Below are 16,489 nucleotides of genomic sequence, written 5' to 3'. Positions count from 1 at the left end.
AAGGGCTCGTCTAGAAGGGGAATCTAAACTTCCTAGGGTGGCATAAAAGTTTCTCCAAGATCATTCTGATACCCAAACATCTTCCTTCCTCTTGAACTCTTTTCCATAGTCACCTTCCACTCAGCCATATGGAACCATCCCTGTGGTCTACTAAGCTGGCCTAGTCTCTGTGCTGTTCATTTCACCTAGAATGATCTTTCTCTAATTATTTGTCTAGGAAAGCCTATTCATCCTTTTATGCCCACTAAATTTTGATCAACAAATGATTATACTATCCTAAAATGTACACCAAAATAAGATTCTGTGCACATTTTAAGATTCCTACCTACTTAATAAGATTAAGAAAAGAAAAAAAAAATTTAACCTAAACTCCATTGTGAAATGCTTTTTTAAAAAAATGTTTATTTGTTTATTTTTGAAATAGGATAGAGTGGGAGTGGGCATGCGAGTGGAGGGAGGGGCAGAGAGAACGGGAGAGAGAGAAATCCCAAGCCAGGTTCTGTGTTGTCAGCAGACCTGGGGGGCTCGAACCCACAAACCATGGGATCACAACTGAGCTGAAACCAAGAGTCAGACACTTAACTGACTGAGCCACCCAGACACCACTGAAATGGCTTTTTAAACTATACGACACCAAGTGCTTGGGTTGTGCTCAGCTTCCATAAATGAAATAATTCCAGGCACTGCCTCATGGAAAATTCAACCAGAATTATTAAAGGTTTTCAGTAAGATCCATCCCTTAGATTGCTCATGTATATGCAATAGTGTTGATGTATAAGATGTTGAATACGGTCATCTTAAATTCAAGTATGAAGTTAGGCTATTAGCAATGGTACACTCTGAGTGGGCAGCTTAACAGGTTCAAATGCCCAGATTATGTTTAGGAAAAACTGTTCTCCTAATAGTGTGCTTGACGTGATCTTTCTTTCTTTTAGACCCAGGAGCATATAGAAGAAAGCAGAACTGGATGGGCTGGTGGAGTATGATTTTTCTATCTTTTCCTTATATTTTAATGACACTTCACAGATTCTCAGCCATCAAAGGACTTTTTTAAATGTATCCAAACTAACACTACTTGTCTCATAGAAAAAACACCAAAGTAAAAAAAAACACAGAGGTAGGGATCCTTTCAGCAGTTTTGTGCCAGACAATTAATGTCTATATATTTAAAATTCTATTGAGAACAAATCATAGTCCTCATGTCACAACCTTAACTTTTTCAACTGACTCTCTGATATTCATAATTAATATTCTTATTAAACAAAATAAAGGCTGTTTTTCAAAAGCAATTACAATTCGTGATCGACTTAAAATAATACTTACTAGCCAGTTGAATCCAGAAAAACCAAATATATTGGGTATTCATAGTAATTTAAACACAATCTACCTCTTATTCAATTTCATATAAACTGAAATGAATAAATGAATTATGTATTCGTTTCCAGTGTTTAAGTGGTATCAAATAGGAAATCGTATATTTTGTTATGGTTTGTGATCACTAGATTTTTTGGATAGGCTTATTCAGTGATTTGTAAGAATTTTTAGTGTAAAAAAAATCATGATTTACAAAGTTATCAATTGTGTACAATATTACATTTGAAGAATATAAAATAGGACAGAGACCAAGTGAATGTTGCATGGATGCTGCCATTTATTACAAATACATGATTGAATTCAACTAGCATTTGGATTTAAAAAAACAAAACAAAACACAGTTTCTCTGAGTAGCACAAGCAAAGAAAAAGAAGACCCTTAGGACCTGGCTTAACACATTAACCCATGATACAAGGACAATAAAGACTTCAGAGTTAATTGTAAGATGATAACTCATAAAAATTCAAAGTTAAGATGGGTAGAAAGAAGGTAAATTGCAAAGTAAAAATCTTCAGATGTCAAAAACTCCTTGTACATTTTTCTGGAGTTAGCAATTTTAGCTTACATATATTTACTCTGTCTTTAGTTAAAGATATCTCAGTTCTAAATAACATAAGAACTCTTTGCCACTGTACTAAATAACATAAGAAAAATCAGCAGTATTCAGTGGAAGGACAGATTTTCTAAATTTTTGGAATCTTGGTCAATCCATAGCTCATCTTCCAAAAAGACAATGCCTAGATCATTGTTTGAAAACTTGAGGAAAGGGGAAGTTAATCTATGAGTTCACTCTCATTATAAAATTTCCAGTAAAGATTGGAGGCAAAGAATACTTTAAGACTTCCTTTGCTTGTATTCTCCGTGATGATAATATAGCTAGAGTTACTGCAGAATATTATGAGTGACATGATTTTACAAATGGATAAACAAGGATACCAACAATCTTCTCAAAGACGTGATCTTTGGAATCCATGCACATTTATTCTGAAAATGCTGCATGCGTTCAAAACACTCTGAAACATTTTAGGTTGCATCTTTTGAAATCTCTTATTTATAAGCAACTTGGAGTCAAAATTTGTATCTTATCAATTTTTATAATCTGTATAGCACCAACCTTGTAATCTCAGCAAACATGAGCAGAGTTGATTAATTAATTAATTGATTAATTGCCTTCTAAAGCTGTAGAGCCTTGCTTTAAATACCCTCAGTGGAGGCACATACACAGCCTTTGAGGGAAGATGAGATCCCTACATTAAATAAAAAAATGATGCCAAAGTAAATCTAGTGAATAATGTATTATGTATCTGCAACATATGATTTTGTGCTCGATCATTTTAACATCTGTAGCTTTGGAATTCTATTGGAAAAAAATCATCTTTTAATGTATTCATCTCAATCTCTTAAAATTTAAAATAGTCAGTAAACTTTCTGAATACCCAAAGAGGTATTGTCAAAAATTCTTTGTAGTGATAGCTTTCAGGAGTAAGTTCACACTCTCCCAAGGCAGCTGCTTTGAAGAAGTCATTAGATTTTACAAGCTTTGACATGTCTTTTGAAAGTCAGGCCATAGCTTCATATGCTTATAAGTCATATGTCATAATGTGCTGGATAGCTTCCTTTGACCTATAATCAAATCAGTGACTTAATAAAATTACCCAGAAAAAACCTAGGAGTATGAAATAACCTTTCAGACATTTGTTCAAGTAATATCTATGAACGTTTTAGAGAAAGTGTACAGGCTAGTCATATCAGTATAAAATTAAAGAGTGATGTTGGAGAAGTTGTTCCTTTAGATTTTATTAAGGAGATTTAAACTGAAAAACACCTTTGGAAATCACCTGTGAATCAGAAAAGATTGAAGGACTTGCTAAAAGCAATGGACCTGTTACGGTGCGGGGCACGGAACTAGCAAATAGAAATTTACCTATCACTCTCTCTCCTCCAGCATGAGATAGTCAAGTGTCTTAATTTGGGGGATGTAGCCTAATATCTCCTTTGGTATTTGATCAGAAAAATAACAAACCATGAGTTCACTTTAAACAAATTTCTTTTTGCCCTGTAGGGAACCGACAAAAAGAACTATTTAATCAAAGAATGTAGTATTGAATCAGTAAAATTTGGAGAACAAACACTAAAAGCATAGACTACAATGCTGCATTTAAATTATTTTAAAATAATTAAGCAATACGGCCCCTCCCTTTGCTGTCAGTAAAACCCCTTTGTTCAGAAAAATGAGCTTGTGGGTTTTTTTTTACTTTTAAGTAAGCCTTTACTTCCTTATTTCACAAATGAAGTTGGCTGAATTGGTTGCCAGAAAAATGAGTTTTCTGCTTGATGCTTGGAAGTCTGTGCTTTTCATCAAATGTGGACTCAGCTTAGGCATCAGCCTCTGATATCTAGGACCTTGGGTTGTTTACCAACCATGGCAAGAAATTATCAGGTGGTAAATAATCTCACCTTCCAAGTAAAACAGTTTAAATGGCTTTGCAGATAGAGGTGAGTAATTTATCAGAAAATCTAAGCTGATAAAGAGACTGTGAAGAGGCCTTGTTAAAACTGAGGACCACCTAGTTACCTGTGCTTTCTAGGGTCCAGGTGTAACTTGATGCAAGACGCATTTAACTCAGGATGCATTATGGAGCTAGCTCTGGGAAAGTGAATGCGGAAATATTTCACACTCTCTTTAGCTCACCCAAGTTACCTGTTCATCTAAAGCAGCTGTCCTCAGTGTGCGCAATAAAAGGGGAGAAGATAACATTCTTTGCTTAGCGGAGATAGTCTTCCTGTTTGCCTGATTCTAAGATCTTCAAACACTCTGCCCTTTTTTTTTTTCAATGAAAATGGAAGTTTTAAGTTTTAATCCAGAACAAAACCTTTTTTAAAGTTCCTTACTAACCAGAGGTGTGAGGAGACAATGTTTTTACTCTGCCATCTTAAAATATTTTGTGACCCTGGTTCCGTTTTAGTGGTAAAAACAATGCACAGTTTTTTGTCTTTCACCCTAAGGAGTGAGAGGGAGGCATTGGAAAGTGGTTACTAGTAAGTAAGGATTATCGTCATTTGTCTGAGAAGGCAAAGCTTCATTCTCAAATGAAACAATGGCTTGTCAGACTTATACTAACAAAATTCCATCCACAAAACTGCAAACCAGAATTTCTTTTCCCTGGGCCTCTTTTTCACTCAATTCACTCTTAATTTTATTTAGAGGCACAAGTCTCAATACACAGAATCCTACCAAGGCTGGTCTTATTATTAATGAAACTCATAAAGGAACCATGGAAGGAGACAGCAGTTTCTCCTTATCCCATTTTTTCATTTTGTGAAAGGCATCCATTCTATGCCAAAGTGATAAGACTTAGGACAGGGTATTAGTTTCCTGGGATCAATGTGACAAATCACCACAAACTTGGTGGCTTAAAACAATAGAAATCCATTGTGTCACCATCCTGGAGGCTGTAAGCCCAAAGTCAAGGTGTCAGCATGGTCCTGCTCCCTCTGAAGCCCCCAAGGAAGAATACTCCCTCTCCTCTTCCACCTCCTGGTGGCTCTTGGCAGGACTCCATTGGCTTGTAGCCATCTCCCCAATCTCTGCTCCCATCCATGAAGCCTTCTTCCCTGTGTCCCTCTGTGTTTCTTTGTACCCCCTCTTTTTATGAGGACACCATTCATTGGATTTGGGGCCCACTCAAATCCAATATGGTCACATCTCAATTCTTACTTTGATTATATCTGCAAATAAGGTCATTATCTTCCTTCATTTGAGCTGTTATGACAAAGTGCCATAGACTGAGTGGCTTAAAAACAACAGAAATTGATTTCTCACACTTCTGGAGGCTGAAGGTATTAGACCAGGGTGCCAGCATGGTTGGGTTCTCGTGAGAGCTCTGTTCTGGGTTGGAGACCACCAACTTCTCGTATCCTCAAGTGATGGAGAGCAGAGCAAGGGAAGCAAGCTCTCTGGTGATTCGTAGAGGGCACTAATCCCATAAGGCTCTACCCTTACGACCTCATCTAATCCTAATTACCTGCCCAATGTCCCACTTCCTAATACTAGCCCTAATTCATATTAGGGTTTCAAAATATGAGTTTTAAGGAGACACAAACAGTCCATAATAGTCACATTCTGAGGTTCTGGGTTCACGTAAATTTTGGAGAACCCTACCCAGATCACTACAGACACCGCATCAAATAAGTTACATTTTAATAGCATGCAATCATAATCATCAATTTGGTCAAAAACCATCACTCAAAAGGCCTACAGCAACTAAAAGATACTGATAGTTTGGTTGTTGTTGCTTGGTCAATTCTGAAGGAATTAAACATCTTGATTCCTTGTTGTGTGGAAACACTTCCAGCTAGAGAGAGCTGGCTTGGGATTATTTGTGGGAGTATCTACTGGCCGTGATGTAGAGTAGCTCTATCCTCACATAGCTATTTTACCATTTTTACCTTCCTTTTATAACCCAACGGCCAGGAAAAAAGAAGCTGACAAATGTAATATAAGGATATATATTTTTAATTTTTTATGTTTATTTGTTTTTCACACACACATACACACACACACACACACACACACACACACACAACACAAGCAGGGGAGGGGCACAGAGAGAGAGACACACACACAGGACCCGAGGTGGGCTCCACATTGACAGCAGGGAGCCGGACATGGGCTCGAACTCATGAAAGAACTTGAGATCATGACCTGAGCCACCCAGGCGCCCCAAGGCTATTTTTTTTATGGGAGAAACTACTAACTAAAATTTGGTCTGAGGACTTTTGCAGGATTTTAGTTATCTATACCATGAAGGATATGAAAGTATGGTTTGCTGAGTGTCAGGGCCTCCTTAGGTCATTCACCAGTTCCCAGTAAATGACCAGTAGGGACCCTGGGAAGAGGTCAGAGATGGGTAATGAGGTCTGCTTCGCTCCCTGAGCTCAAGGAGCAAACCTCCTACTTGCTTGTCCTGGGTCTAGAAGTTTCTTTCCATCATGAAAAACTGTAACTAGCAGGGCATGATATTTTCATCTTTAAAATGTCTTCATTGAATCATTGGCATTAGGTGCTTGGCATCCGACAAATCAAAACTCAAAAAAACTATCAGCCTTCATGAGTCACGCTTTGGTCAAATACCACATTTTGAAGTTAGACTTGGCTACATGGCAACATTCATTTGTGATTCTCTTAACTCTGTTCCAAACCACAGTGTCTCCAAGCATAGACATTCAATCAAATTAAACATTATAAACAGAGGGGCATGTAGTAGCAATTAAGCAGCAGTTGGAATGTACAAATGCCTGTTAGAATTACTAGAAAAGCTGTCTAACTGAAAGAATGGCATTTCAGATGTGGTTGATGGACACTAGGGGAGGCAGGACATTCTGGTTCCGATAATCATGAACTATCCACTGCTTATAAAAAATTCTATAGTTTTAGTTTGGTTTGTCTTTTGAACATAACCTCTGTTCATTTCTTTCAGTTCTTTGTTTCAACACCAGTTTTCAGCTATGATGCCATTTCATACTACAAAATATTTAGCGACAAGGATGGCTACAAACATATTCACTATATCAAAGACACTGTGGTATGTTCCTTCCAAGATTTATCTCCTCAAAGATCATTCAGTTGAGGTTGCTCAAATAACGCTCAGCTTCACACAACATAATGTTTGTCTTTTTATAGGAAAATGCTATTCAAATTACAAGTGGCAAGTGGGAGGCCATAAATATATTCAGAGTAACACAGGATTCACTGTAAGTATTGCATGAAGCATGATGCACCATTCAGGTTTTAATTGGCACTGATGGACCCACAAATGATACTGTACCACCTCTTAGTTAAAAGCATTTTTTGTTACTTACTCTGTAGTGTAGTTCAGACAGCTGTGGTTTCATTAAAATTGTGTATTCTTTAATAGTTAACATGATTTCTTTTAGGAAAGAATATTTAGTCAGCGGTCACTTCTCTTCTGATACTTGGTAGATAATTACATTAAAAGTATAAAATTTTAGAAATAATAACGACTTTTAAACACAAATTTTACTCTTTAGCACTTGAAGAAATGAGCAAGCTTCAAAAGTCCATGAAGGGCAGCCCATAGATACAGAAAGTTTTTTGTAGTGATTCACTGTTATAGAAGTTTAAGATTATTATCTACAACAGCTATCTTTAAAAAAAAAGTTTATTTACTTATTTTGAGAGAGAGAGAGAGAGAAAGAGAGAGAGGGAGAGAGAGCGCCAGGGGGGAGAGACAGAGAGAGAGGGAGAATCCTAAGCCGGATCTGTGCTCTCAACACAGAGTCCAACGTGGGGCTTGAACTCATGAACCATGAGATCCTGACCTGAGCCAAAGTCAGGAGTCAGAAGCTTAATCAACTGAGCCACCCAGGCTCCCCAGCTATCGTTTTTTGAGCAATTACTTCATACCATATACTGTAAAGTAGAAACAATTACCCTGGTTATACAGATGAGAAAGCTGATCCTTGGAAATTAACATGGCCAAGACTGCATATGTAATTAGTAGCAGAACTAGGATTCAAACCTAACACATATTAAATCTAAGGTTCTTATTGTGATCTCAACATGGGACTTCTTCCTTCCAGTTCTTTCCTCAGTCCATCCTGTGTGCTATCTAAATAAATCATCTTAAAATAATCATTTATGATCAAACTTCTCTAGTCAAGAATGTACAGTTTCTTTCCCTAGCTTCTAATAAACTCCAAATCCAGGGTACTTTCTTATAACCTGCCTGTCATTATCTGTAATTCTAAGAGCAAAGAAGGGGAATCATTAGTCCAGGCTCACTGGATAAAAACATGTCGGAAACCAGTTGTCGATTTATGGCACTCTTGGAACATTTGACAAAGGAGTTTGAACATTATATGGAGCAGTCATTACAATCACCAGTGTAAGAAGAGTGACGAGATAAACGTGGATGGCAAATTTCAGACATAACAGGGTTAGGACTTCAGGGGAAACCAAAGTCAGGGAGACCCAGCTATGGTCATAATCCAGGCCTGCAATGATAGAGACTTAAACTAGAATAGTGGCAATAAAATATGGACTCTTTGAGGAAAAAGCTACACCTCCTTTCTTTGTGTGTCCTTAGCACTTGACATAGTGCCTGACACATAGCTGGAATTCTGTAAATATTAGTTAAGTGAGTGAGAGGAAGGGTAGATAGACCATGAAGACAGATGGAGGTTGAACAAGACTGGTGACTTCGTGGCAGTGAAGGAAAAGGGAAAGGCAAGGCAAACTGGACTCTGCTGCAAGTGTCAGATGAAGGTAATCAATCGTGAAGCCTTTGACAGAACAAGAAAGCTGTGGGAGGGTTGGGGGAGGGTGGTGCTGTTTGGAAAAGATACTGAGTATTTTATTCACTAGTAGTTTGAGATGATGTGGGGGAAGGCAAGTGCAAGTGACCATCAGTCTATCAGAGTCCATTGAAATCAGTAAAGTCATGTAGAAAAATGCTGGGTCAGAAGATACATTTAATTCTAGGAGTGATTGGCATTCTGTTGCCTTTTCTTTTTACTTGCGGGTAACAAGGTTTTTATGACAGTGAACACATAGTAGTACCTGAGCCACTGAACAACCTCAAGAATTAAAAATTGGTAACTAAACCTAACTTTCTACAGTCTATTATGCTCTTCTTGAAGGAAAAAAAAAAAGGCGGTTTCTTCGTGATATTCAGATGAACTCAGAGGAGTGAAAATCATGCCACTAAATTGGATTTCCCACTTCATGGCTATATTAAGACAGGTTAGAACTGGGACCCAGATACTTAAGTAACAAGTATGTTCTCTTGTGACTTCTTTTGCATCTGGGTAAATCAACATACCCCTTTGTGTTGTGTCGTAGTGTGGATACGTTTCTGGATTTATAACAAACTTCTCTGTCAGGGCTTCTATAAAACAAATCCAAAATATCTTCAGAATCACAAACAGAACTAAATAATATAACATAGAGAAACCAGTAAACTTTATCATGGTAAGGAAGGGTGTGATATTAATCAATATCCTAGCTTATTTTGTATAACTCATAAATAATGAATCAGAATATAATATACCTATAATAAAAAAAGAATATTTGGCACACTTTAATCCTCCTATGATTTGAAAGTCAGAGTAAGTATATAAAATTCAGTGTTATAAACAGCAATGACTGGGGCACCTGGGTGGCTCAGTCACTTAAGCATCCAACTTTGGCTCAGGTCATGATCTCATCGTTCGTGAGTTCGAGCCCCACCTCAGGCTCTCTGCTGTCAGCACAAAGCCCACTTCAGATCCTCTATGCCCCCTCTGTCTGCCCCTCCCTCACTCATTCTCTCTCTCTCTCTCTCTCTCTCTCTCTCTCTCTGTCTCAAATATAAATAGACATTTAAAAATAAGTTAATAACCAGCAATGATTTATCTACATAAGTGCCAATTAATATAGTTTCATTAGATGAACATTGGACTACATTGTTTACTCTATGAGTACTAAAAATTCTATCACCATTTAGTTATAAATACTTACCTAATAGCTTCTGAATGTATTTCAGGTTTTATTCTAGCAATGAATTTGAAGGCTACCCTGGAAGAAGAAATATCTATAGGTAATTTATGTCAATTCATTCTAGTATTTGTATACATTAATTTGAATGAAAATGTGTCAGAGTCCTTTGGATACATAGAATATCTTTAAAGCATAAATGCAATAAAAATAATATATGAATTAAGGTAAAACATTTGGAGCATACTGTACCCCACATCAGTATAAAATATACACCCCCCAAATATTAGCTAACTCAAAATGTCTTCAGAAAGAAAAGCCAAGGAATTCTAATGCTGATAAAAACATGATACTAAATACTTCAACTAAATTTAGAGGTAATTGACGATGTTCATTCACTTAGCAGACACTAATTAAGTCCCTATTGTGTACCAGGTATGGCGTTGGCTCCCATATTGTGTGATTTCTTTTAACATGGTTCACCTTGGCATAAGCCTATTAGAATTGGAGAAAATTCCTCTCTCTTCCCAAATTAATGTTTAAGTTGGCCCAATTGTCCCCTTGGGAAATGGAATGGTGGCCTCGCCCCACTAAACATTTTTAAAAAGGGAGAAAAAAATGAATGGTGCCCTCAACAGCCCTTTCTGATGTAGAAGTAAAAGGCATAGCGACCATGGGCTGATAGTCTGCTATATGCCAGGCACGTTTTTATCTGCTTTACATATGTAATTTTGTTGAATCCTTACAACTTCAGGAGACAGGCAATACTGTTATAGCCAGAATTTGTACCTGGGCATGCTGACCTAATCCCCTTACTGTTAACTGCCTACTTAATATTTCCAAGATTACACCAAAATGTGAACATGAATGCAGACTGTAACCAAGGAAATAAGAAATTTTCCCTCTGCTGCATTCCTCTGCTCCTTCCTGTATCATGACTTCTTATCTGTTGGGGAGAATCCCTCTATGGCGCCAGCAATGTCCCTGGCTCCCCTCTACCATGTCCAAGGCAAGATCAAGGGCAGCAGCAGAAAGAACACTGCAGCAGCCACAGATTATCTTACCAGTCACAACAGATTCTGACCCTGACCCATGTTGGCATCATACCATCTAGTCTGCCCCAAATGAGATTCTGATTCTGAATGTTTGGGGTAAGGTCTTGGAGTCTGTATATTAAAACCAACCATCTCCTTCAGGAGCCACGCAGAAGGTTCTACTGGGGAGAGGGTGTAGGTCCATGTTGGCTTATGTAAGAATGCCGGTAGGGAAGCATTCCCAGGAAGAGCTTCTCTGAACCAAAACTTCCTTCTGAAAAGAATGAAAGGCACAGGAGGCACTTAAAAACTGTGTTTTTTTTATTTCCAATTTGCTTATTACTAATTTCCCCTTCCAGATATATGATAAGAACAGCGACCCTTTTCTTGGTGAGACTGCCAGATTTCCTTGCATGTTTTACATGGGAGTACAAAAAGAGAGATGGAAAGATGAAGAACTATGCATTGCCAACCACTTTGTAAGATGTGAGAGATGAATGGCTATGGGAAGTGGTTACCTCACTTCCATTCAAGGTGTTAGGTATTTCTCCCACCCCAGAGAAACTGGGGGGGCTTCTCCCTCAAGTCTGGTGCCTCTTCAAGCAAAGATGATTGAAAATCAGGCTACATCAAAATACTGTAATTCCCCTTCACTTTAAATGATATTGGCAAGAGAAAAATAGAGTGGGTTTGATGTCAATATGTAAATTAGTCATTTTACATGGAGTAGTACATTTTGATAAATACAATCTCAAAATTTCAGCTTAGTTTTATTTTCATTTTCCTCTAGAATTAGCATTGGAAGCTATCCTCCAAGCAAAAAGTGCATTACTTGCCATCTAAGGAAAGAAAGGTGCCAATATTACACAGCAAGTTTCAGTGACTACGCCAAGTACTATGCACTTGTCTGCTATGGTAGGTAATGGACCCAACATGAACTCTACCACATCACTGCCAGTGTGGTCGCCTTCATCACCACTATCCTCTAGCCGATCTTAACTACGGGTTATCAAGTACCTTTATGGGAGGGGATCTTACCTATGTTATCTGACCTGATGCTTATGGGGGAAAAGAATGAAAAGAAGGTAGGAGAGCATTATTATCTCTTTTTTTTTTTTTTCGCAGTTGAGGAAATAGAATAGCTTGCAAAAGGTCTGCACTGCTGGCAAGCATCAGAGTTAGGATGGGACCAAGGATCTATTGACTGTAAATCCCAAGCTCTTACCCGCCACCTGCCACAGCACCATCTAGTCATATGCAAACACCATCTAGCAGCTATTGCAGCAAGACTCGAGCAATAGTATTAAAAGAAGCATTCTGTGTTAAAAATGGTTGCCGGACTTCGGCCCCATTTGCCTGGAAAATGTCAAACTCTTATAGCCAGGAGGAAGAATAACGTCCTAGAAACCTGAGCTCCTTCCCTTGGAGGCCAATAATTCTTTGAAGTACAGTTTCAGCGAGGATGGAAAATAAAGTTTGTCACCCAGAATGTCCTTTCTAAATTTGGGAAACATAAGAATTCATTCAAATATTAAAAAGTCATGGGTAATTAAATACACTAAATACTTCGTGGTTTTTTAGGTCATGTGTACATTTAGCTAATAATTTCTATCCAAAATATTTTATTTTATGCATAACATCTTAGCTATATCTTGAACATATGAAAAGCAATGAAACAGGTCAGGTTGGGCATCAGTAGATCAATGAAATATGTTGGCGTCATGGAGATTTGGAAAATGGACTTGAGAAATACCTACTTTTCCATTCTCTGTCCCATCCCCATAATTAAATCCCTGAGTTTCTCTGGTGGGGAACAGCAAACAGAAGATGTTATTACAAAATGCACACCACTCAGCTCTTTCTGGTATCAACTCCCAGTGGAAGGCAGCTCAGAGAACAAAAGGAATCTTTGCCCGATGGAGATCCCTGAGCAGTTGCAGAAGACCCCAGGTTCTTTACTTCCCAGAAGGAAGGCTTCCCTGACATGCCATTCTCCTCACTCCAGTCATCTGGCCCCTGAACCAGAGCCCCAACTCATTTGACTGCGGAAATGAATAAGCATTTTACCCCAAATGCCCCCTGTAAGATGGCACAAGATGTCGGTTTGTTACAACTATTTTCACAAAATGTTGGGTCAATGACATCTTTGAAAAGCCAAGAGATTGTTGTTCATAATCGTATGTGCTGAATGTGGTTATGGTACTTAAAGGTATATATTAAATGTCCTTGTCAAATTATATGCAACATTTTTCAACCCAAGCTATGTATTCATGCAAAACATATTGAAAGCTTACATGCCAGGCATGTAGTATCATTGAATTAACTCTACTGAGTGATCTGTTTGTCTTTCTCTCCTGAAGGCAGAGGATGCTTTCCTTTAATCTTCACATTCATAAGGCCAAGAAAAATGGCTAATGCATAATAATTATGTATAATGTATAATGCATAATTGTTGAATGAACATAGGTACGAAAGAAGATCCAAGCATTACTGCCTTTTGTGAAGTCTAACAAAAAAACTTTTTCTTATGCCGATATATTTACTGATAAAGACATCAGTGACCCTACACTTGCATACACTCATTTGTGTTTATGTGCATTCTGCATTTGCATAATGCTTCAACCCTTTTTGAAAGCACTATGCCACTTTTTATAGCGGTTTGTCTTCCTAATGTTTGCTCGAGTCTGAGTGCCCACTGAAAAGATAAGGAAGCAAAGACTAAGCTCTCCTCAAAAGTTGGTGGAAGAGTCCTTTCTAGAACTTGAATCGCCTGACTTTTCCACACTCACTCTTGCTCGGCAGTATGGTAATTTCCCATTTAGCAAAAAATATACTGTGTGGGAAGCATCACATCGTCTGGTGTTTTTGAAGCTCCAGTAAAATGAGTCACTGAGCCATCATAAGAAAAACCTTGAAATCTTTCCCTTTAGGACTAAGAGTAAAGCCTCATTATGTAACTTCAAACTCTCCAAGAGAGATGGTGAGTAAATCCCAGAGAATAGGATTAAATAGGTGAAAACCCTCTTCGTAATGCTGATGGAACAAAAGTAATGCAAAGGGGGGATTCCAGACAATTGATGCTTTTATGTCATTTGTGCTCAGGTCTTTTGTATCTAGGGCAGTCAGTTATTATTTAGTGTCATAATTTGGCCAGAAAAGATATGCTAGTTGTCACTACTGGAACCGCATACCCGTGAAAATTCCATAGGATGGATGCTGGTTGACTAAAGTCAACAAATTCTGATTCATGTTTCATTTCCTTACATTCTGACCACAAATATAATATGCATTTGTCCCTTCTAATACCTTTGAAGAAAAGCTGGCCAAAATGACAATCTCTGAAATTAAGTTCTATACAATTTTGGCACTCCATGCAATAACGAATTGTTGTTTTTTTGAAGGAGTCTAATAAATAGTATCCCTTCTCCTCACTCTCAAGTTAGACTGAAATGTCAAGAAGGAAATTAAACTATTTAGCTTTATTACTTGTAAATGTTAATTGGAAAATGTGGTTAAATGTGTACAGCTTCCTAATATTGTACCTCAGAATTACAATTACACAAATATGGGTATGACTGGACAGCCACTGGCTGCCCCCACGGAGCCCGGCACTATCCTATTTGGAACACTGAGGACCCGACAAAAGCAGGGAGAACGATGCCAGGAACAAGGCAGAAGAAGGAGTTGTTAAATCTAGGTCTTCTCAGAATTCATCAAAAGGTCACCCCCTCCTCTGCTTGCCTGGGATCCAGGGTGCTACCCGAATGATGTTCCAAAAAGAAGGCAGAAGCATCAGAAGTGCAACGAAGCTCTACCCCTAACCTCCATGTTGTTTCTTTTAACGCATTGACTGCCTGAGCAAATTTATCCTTTAAGAGGATATTATTTTATCTCTCAAGTGAGAGAAAATTAGTGCTTAATTATTTGTAGGTCTTGTTAAAATGGCCAGTTTCTGCACAGAGGCCCTGAGTTCCATGCTGGAATATGTAGTGGACACTGAAGTGCCACCCAGAACCTCCCACCTCAGGACTGAACCCCTCATTCTGCCAGCTGCTGGGGGTGCCAGCGGCTGACAGCTCACAGCTGAGCTCCCACCCTGGGACGTGCCTTGCCACAGCCAATGGCCACTCCATTCTGTGTAAAAGCCAGCCCGGCTGGTACATGAAGGCAACTCTGCAGGCCATCCAGCTCCGGAGCTCCCTGTGGGCGTCGGCTGAGTTTTGTGTTTTGACTGCACTGAAGCCCACCTTCCCTCACTGCCTCATCCCTCCTAATACTACCCCAGAAAAACTGCTCGCCCACAAAACTCCTGCTGGGTCTGTTTCCCAGGGAATGTGACCTGCCACAGCACATTTGAACAGGCAACAGATTCTAGATAAATTTATTTCTTCATTTATTAATTACATAGAAAAAAGATGTTGAGTTCTACTGAGCATTGAACCAAGAAGCCAGACTGAAAGTATTATCTGGGTACTGGTGAAGGTTATTGGATAGTAGAGACTTAGCTAACGTAGCTCATACAGCATGGTGTCTTCTCAGAAGGCCATTTGCCACAGCAGTTTCTGGGGTCCATTTCTGTAACTAGATCCTGGACTATTCAGGATCCCTCCTGGTAAAGCGCACCGGTGACTCTTCTCTCACATCTCATCTTTGGGCTCTGATCTCTTGTGTAGGTTAAACTTAACTTACAAGGTGATGTTTTCTTCTCTCTGGGGGAAAAAAATAGCTGTAGAATTAAAAGATGAAGTTGAGCCTGACATTAACCACAAAGATGACCAGCAGTTCTTATTGGAAACCCAGGGTTTATTTAAAAGCTAAAGCATGTGTTTGTTTTTATCCTGTGCACAGGCCCAGGCCTCCCCATTTCCACCCTTCATGACGGTCGCACTGATCAAGGTACGCTCTCTTGCATGCTGCTGTCTAAAGAAACCCTGAACTGTCAGTGACATCACACTAGAGGAAGCAAGACACTTTCCTCACACCAACACGGGGACTGTGATGGAGTCTTGTTATCATAAAGCCTATTGTTACGTAGATTTGGGTATTCTTTGAGTCAGACTGGACCCTATGAAATTTAACAATTATTTGCAGTAAGAACCTGGCATAACACGGATGGGTTGTTATCACAGGGATTCATACTGTCTTCCCCATTCGGTCCCCTAAAAAACACAGCAACTTAGCACTAGAAGGACAGTTAGGATATTTAGCACAACCTCCCTCCCAAATCAGAATTCCTGCTTTTTTTGTAACATCCCAAACTGGAGACAAAGTCCAGATATAAGTCCAGTTCAAAGCAGAGGGTGACTATCACGCTGGCTTTTTGTTTTAACAGCTACATCACAGTGTTGCTACGTATGAAAGCCCTGAAATTCAGAGGCTTTTCCCATCTTCAACTATGATCAAGATCGTCCTCCTCCATCCTGTATTTATGATATAGGTTAAAAAGGGTTCACAGACCAAAGATGACTGTCTTTGCCCTCGGCGGAGTTATCCAAGTGTGTCACTGCCCCGTGCTCTCCCAGCAATTCCCCGTTGTCTTCTGATTTACTATTAAAGGACATTTTAGGTCGAAGTTGATGGAGAC

General features: G+C 38.8%; 1 protein-coding gene across 1 annotated transcript in view; it reads left to right on the top strand.

Moving 5' to 3' along the window:
* LOC115522076 (fibroblast activation protein alpha) overlaps window positions 1-16,489 on the top strand; it is a 73,961-nt gene that overhangs the window by 34,710 nt on the left and 22,762 nt on the right. Inside the window, exons 12-17 of the mRNA XM_030327671.1 lie at window positions 936-980; window positions 6,855-6,959; window positions 7,058-7,128; window positions 9,921-9,974; window positions 11,696-11,820; window positions 15,754-15,801. Of these exons, the coding sequence (XP_030183531.1) occupies window positions 936-980; window positions 6,855-6,959; window positions 7,058-7,128; window positions 9,921-9,974; window positions 11,696-11,820; window positions 15,754-15,801 (448 nt within the window). The remainder of the gene's footprint in view (window positions 1-935; window positions 981-6,854; window positions 6,960-7,057; window positions 7,129-9,920; window positions 9,975-11,695; window positions 11,821-15,753; window positions 15,802-16,489) is intronic.

Source organism: Lynx canadensis, chromosome C1, assembly GCF_007474595.2.
Source record: "Lynx canadensis isolate LIC74 chromosome C1, mLynCan4.pri.v2, whole genome shotgun sequence".
NCBI classification, from domain to species: Eukaryota; Metazoa; Chordata; class Mammalia; order Carnivora; family Felidae; genus Lynx; species Lynx canadensis.
This window is presented reverse-complemented; position numbering and strand designations above follow the sequence as displayed.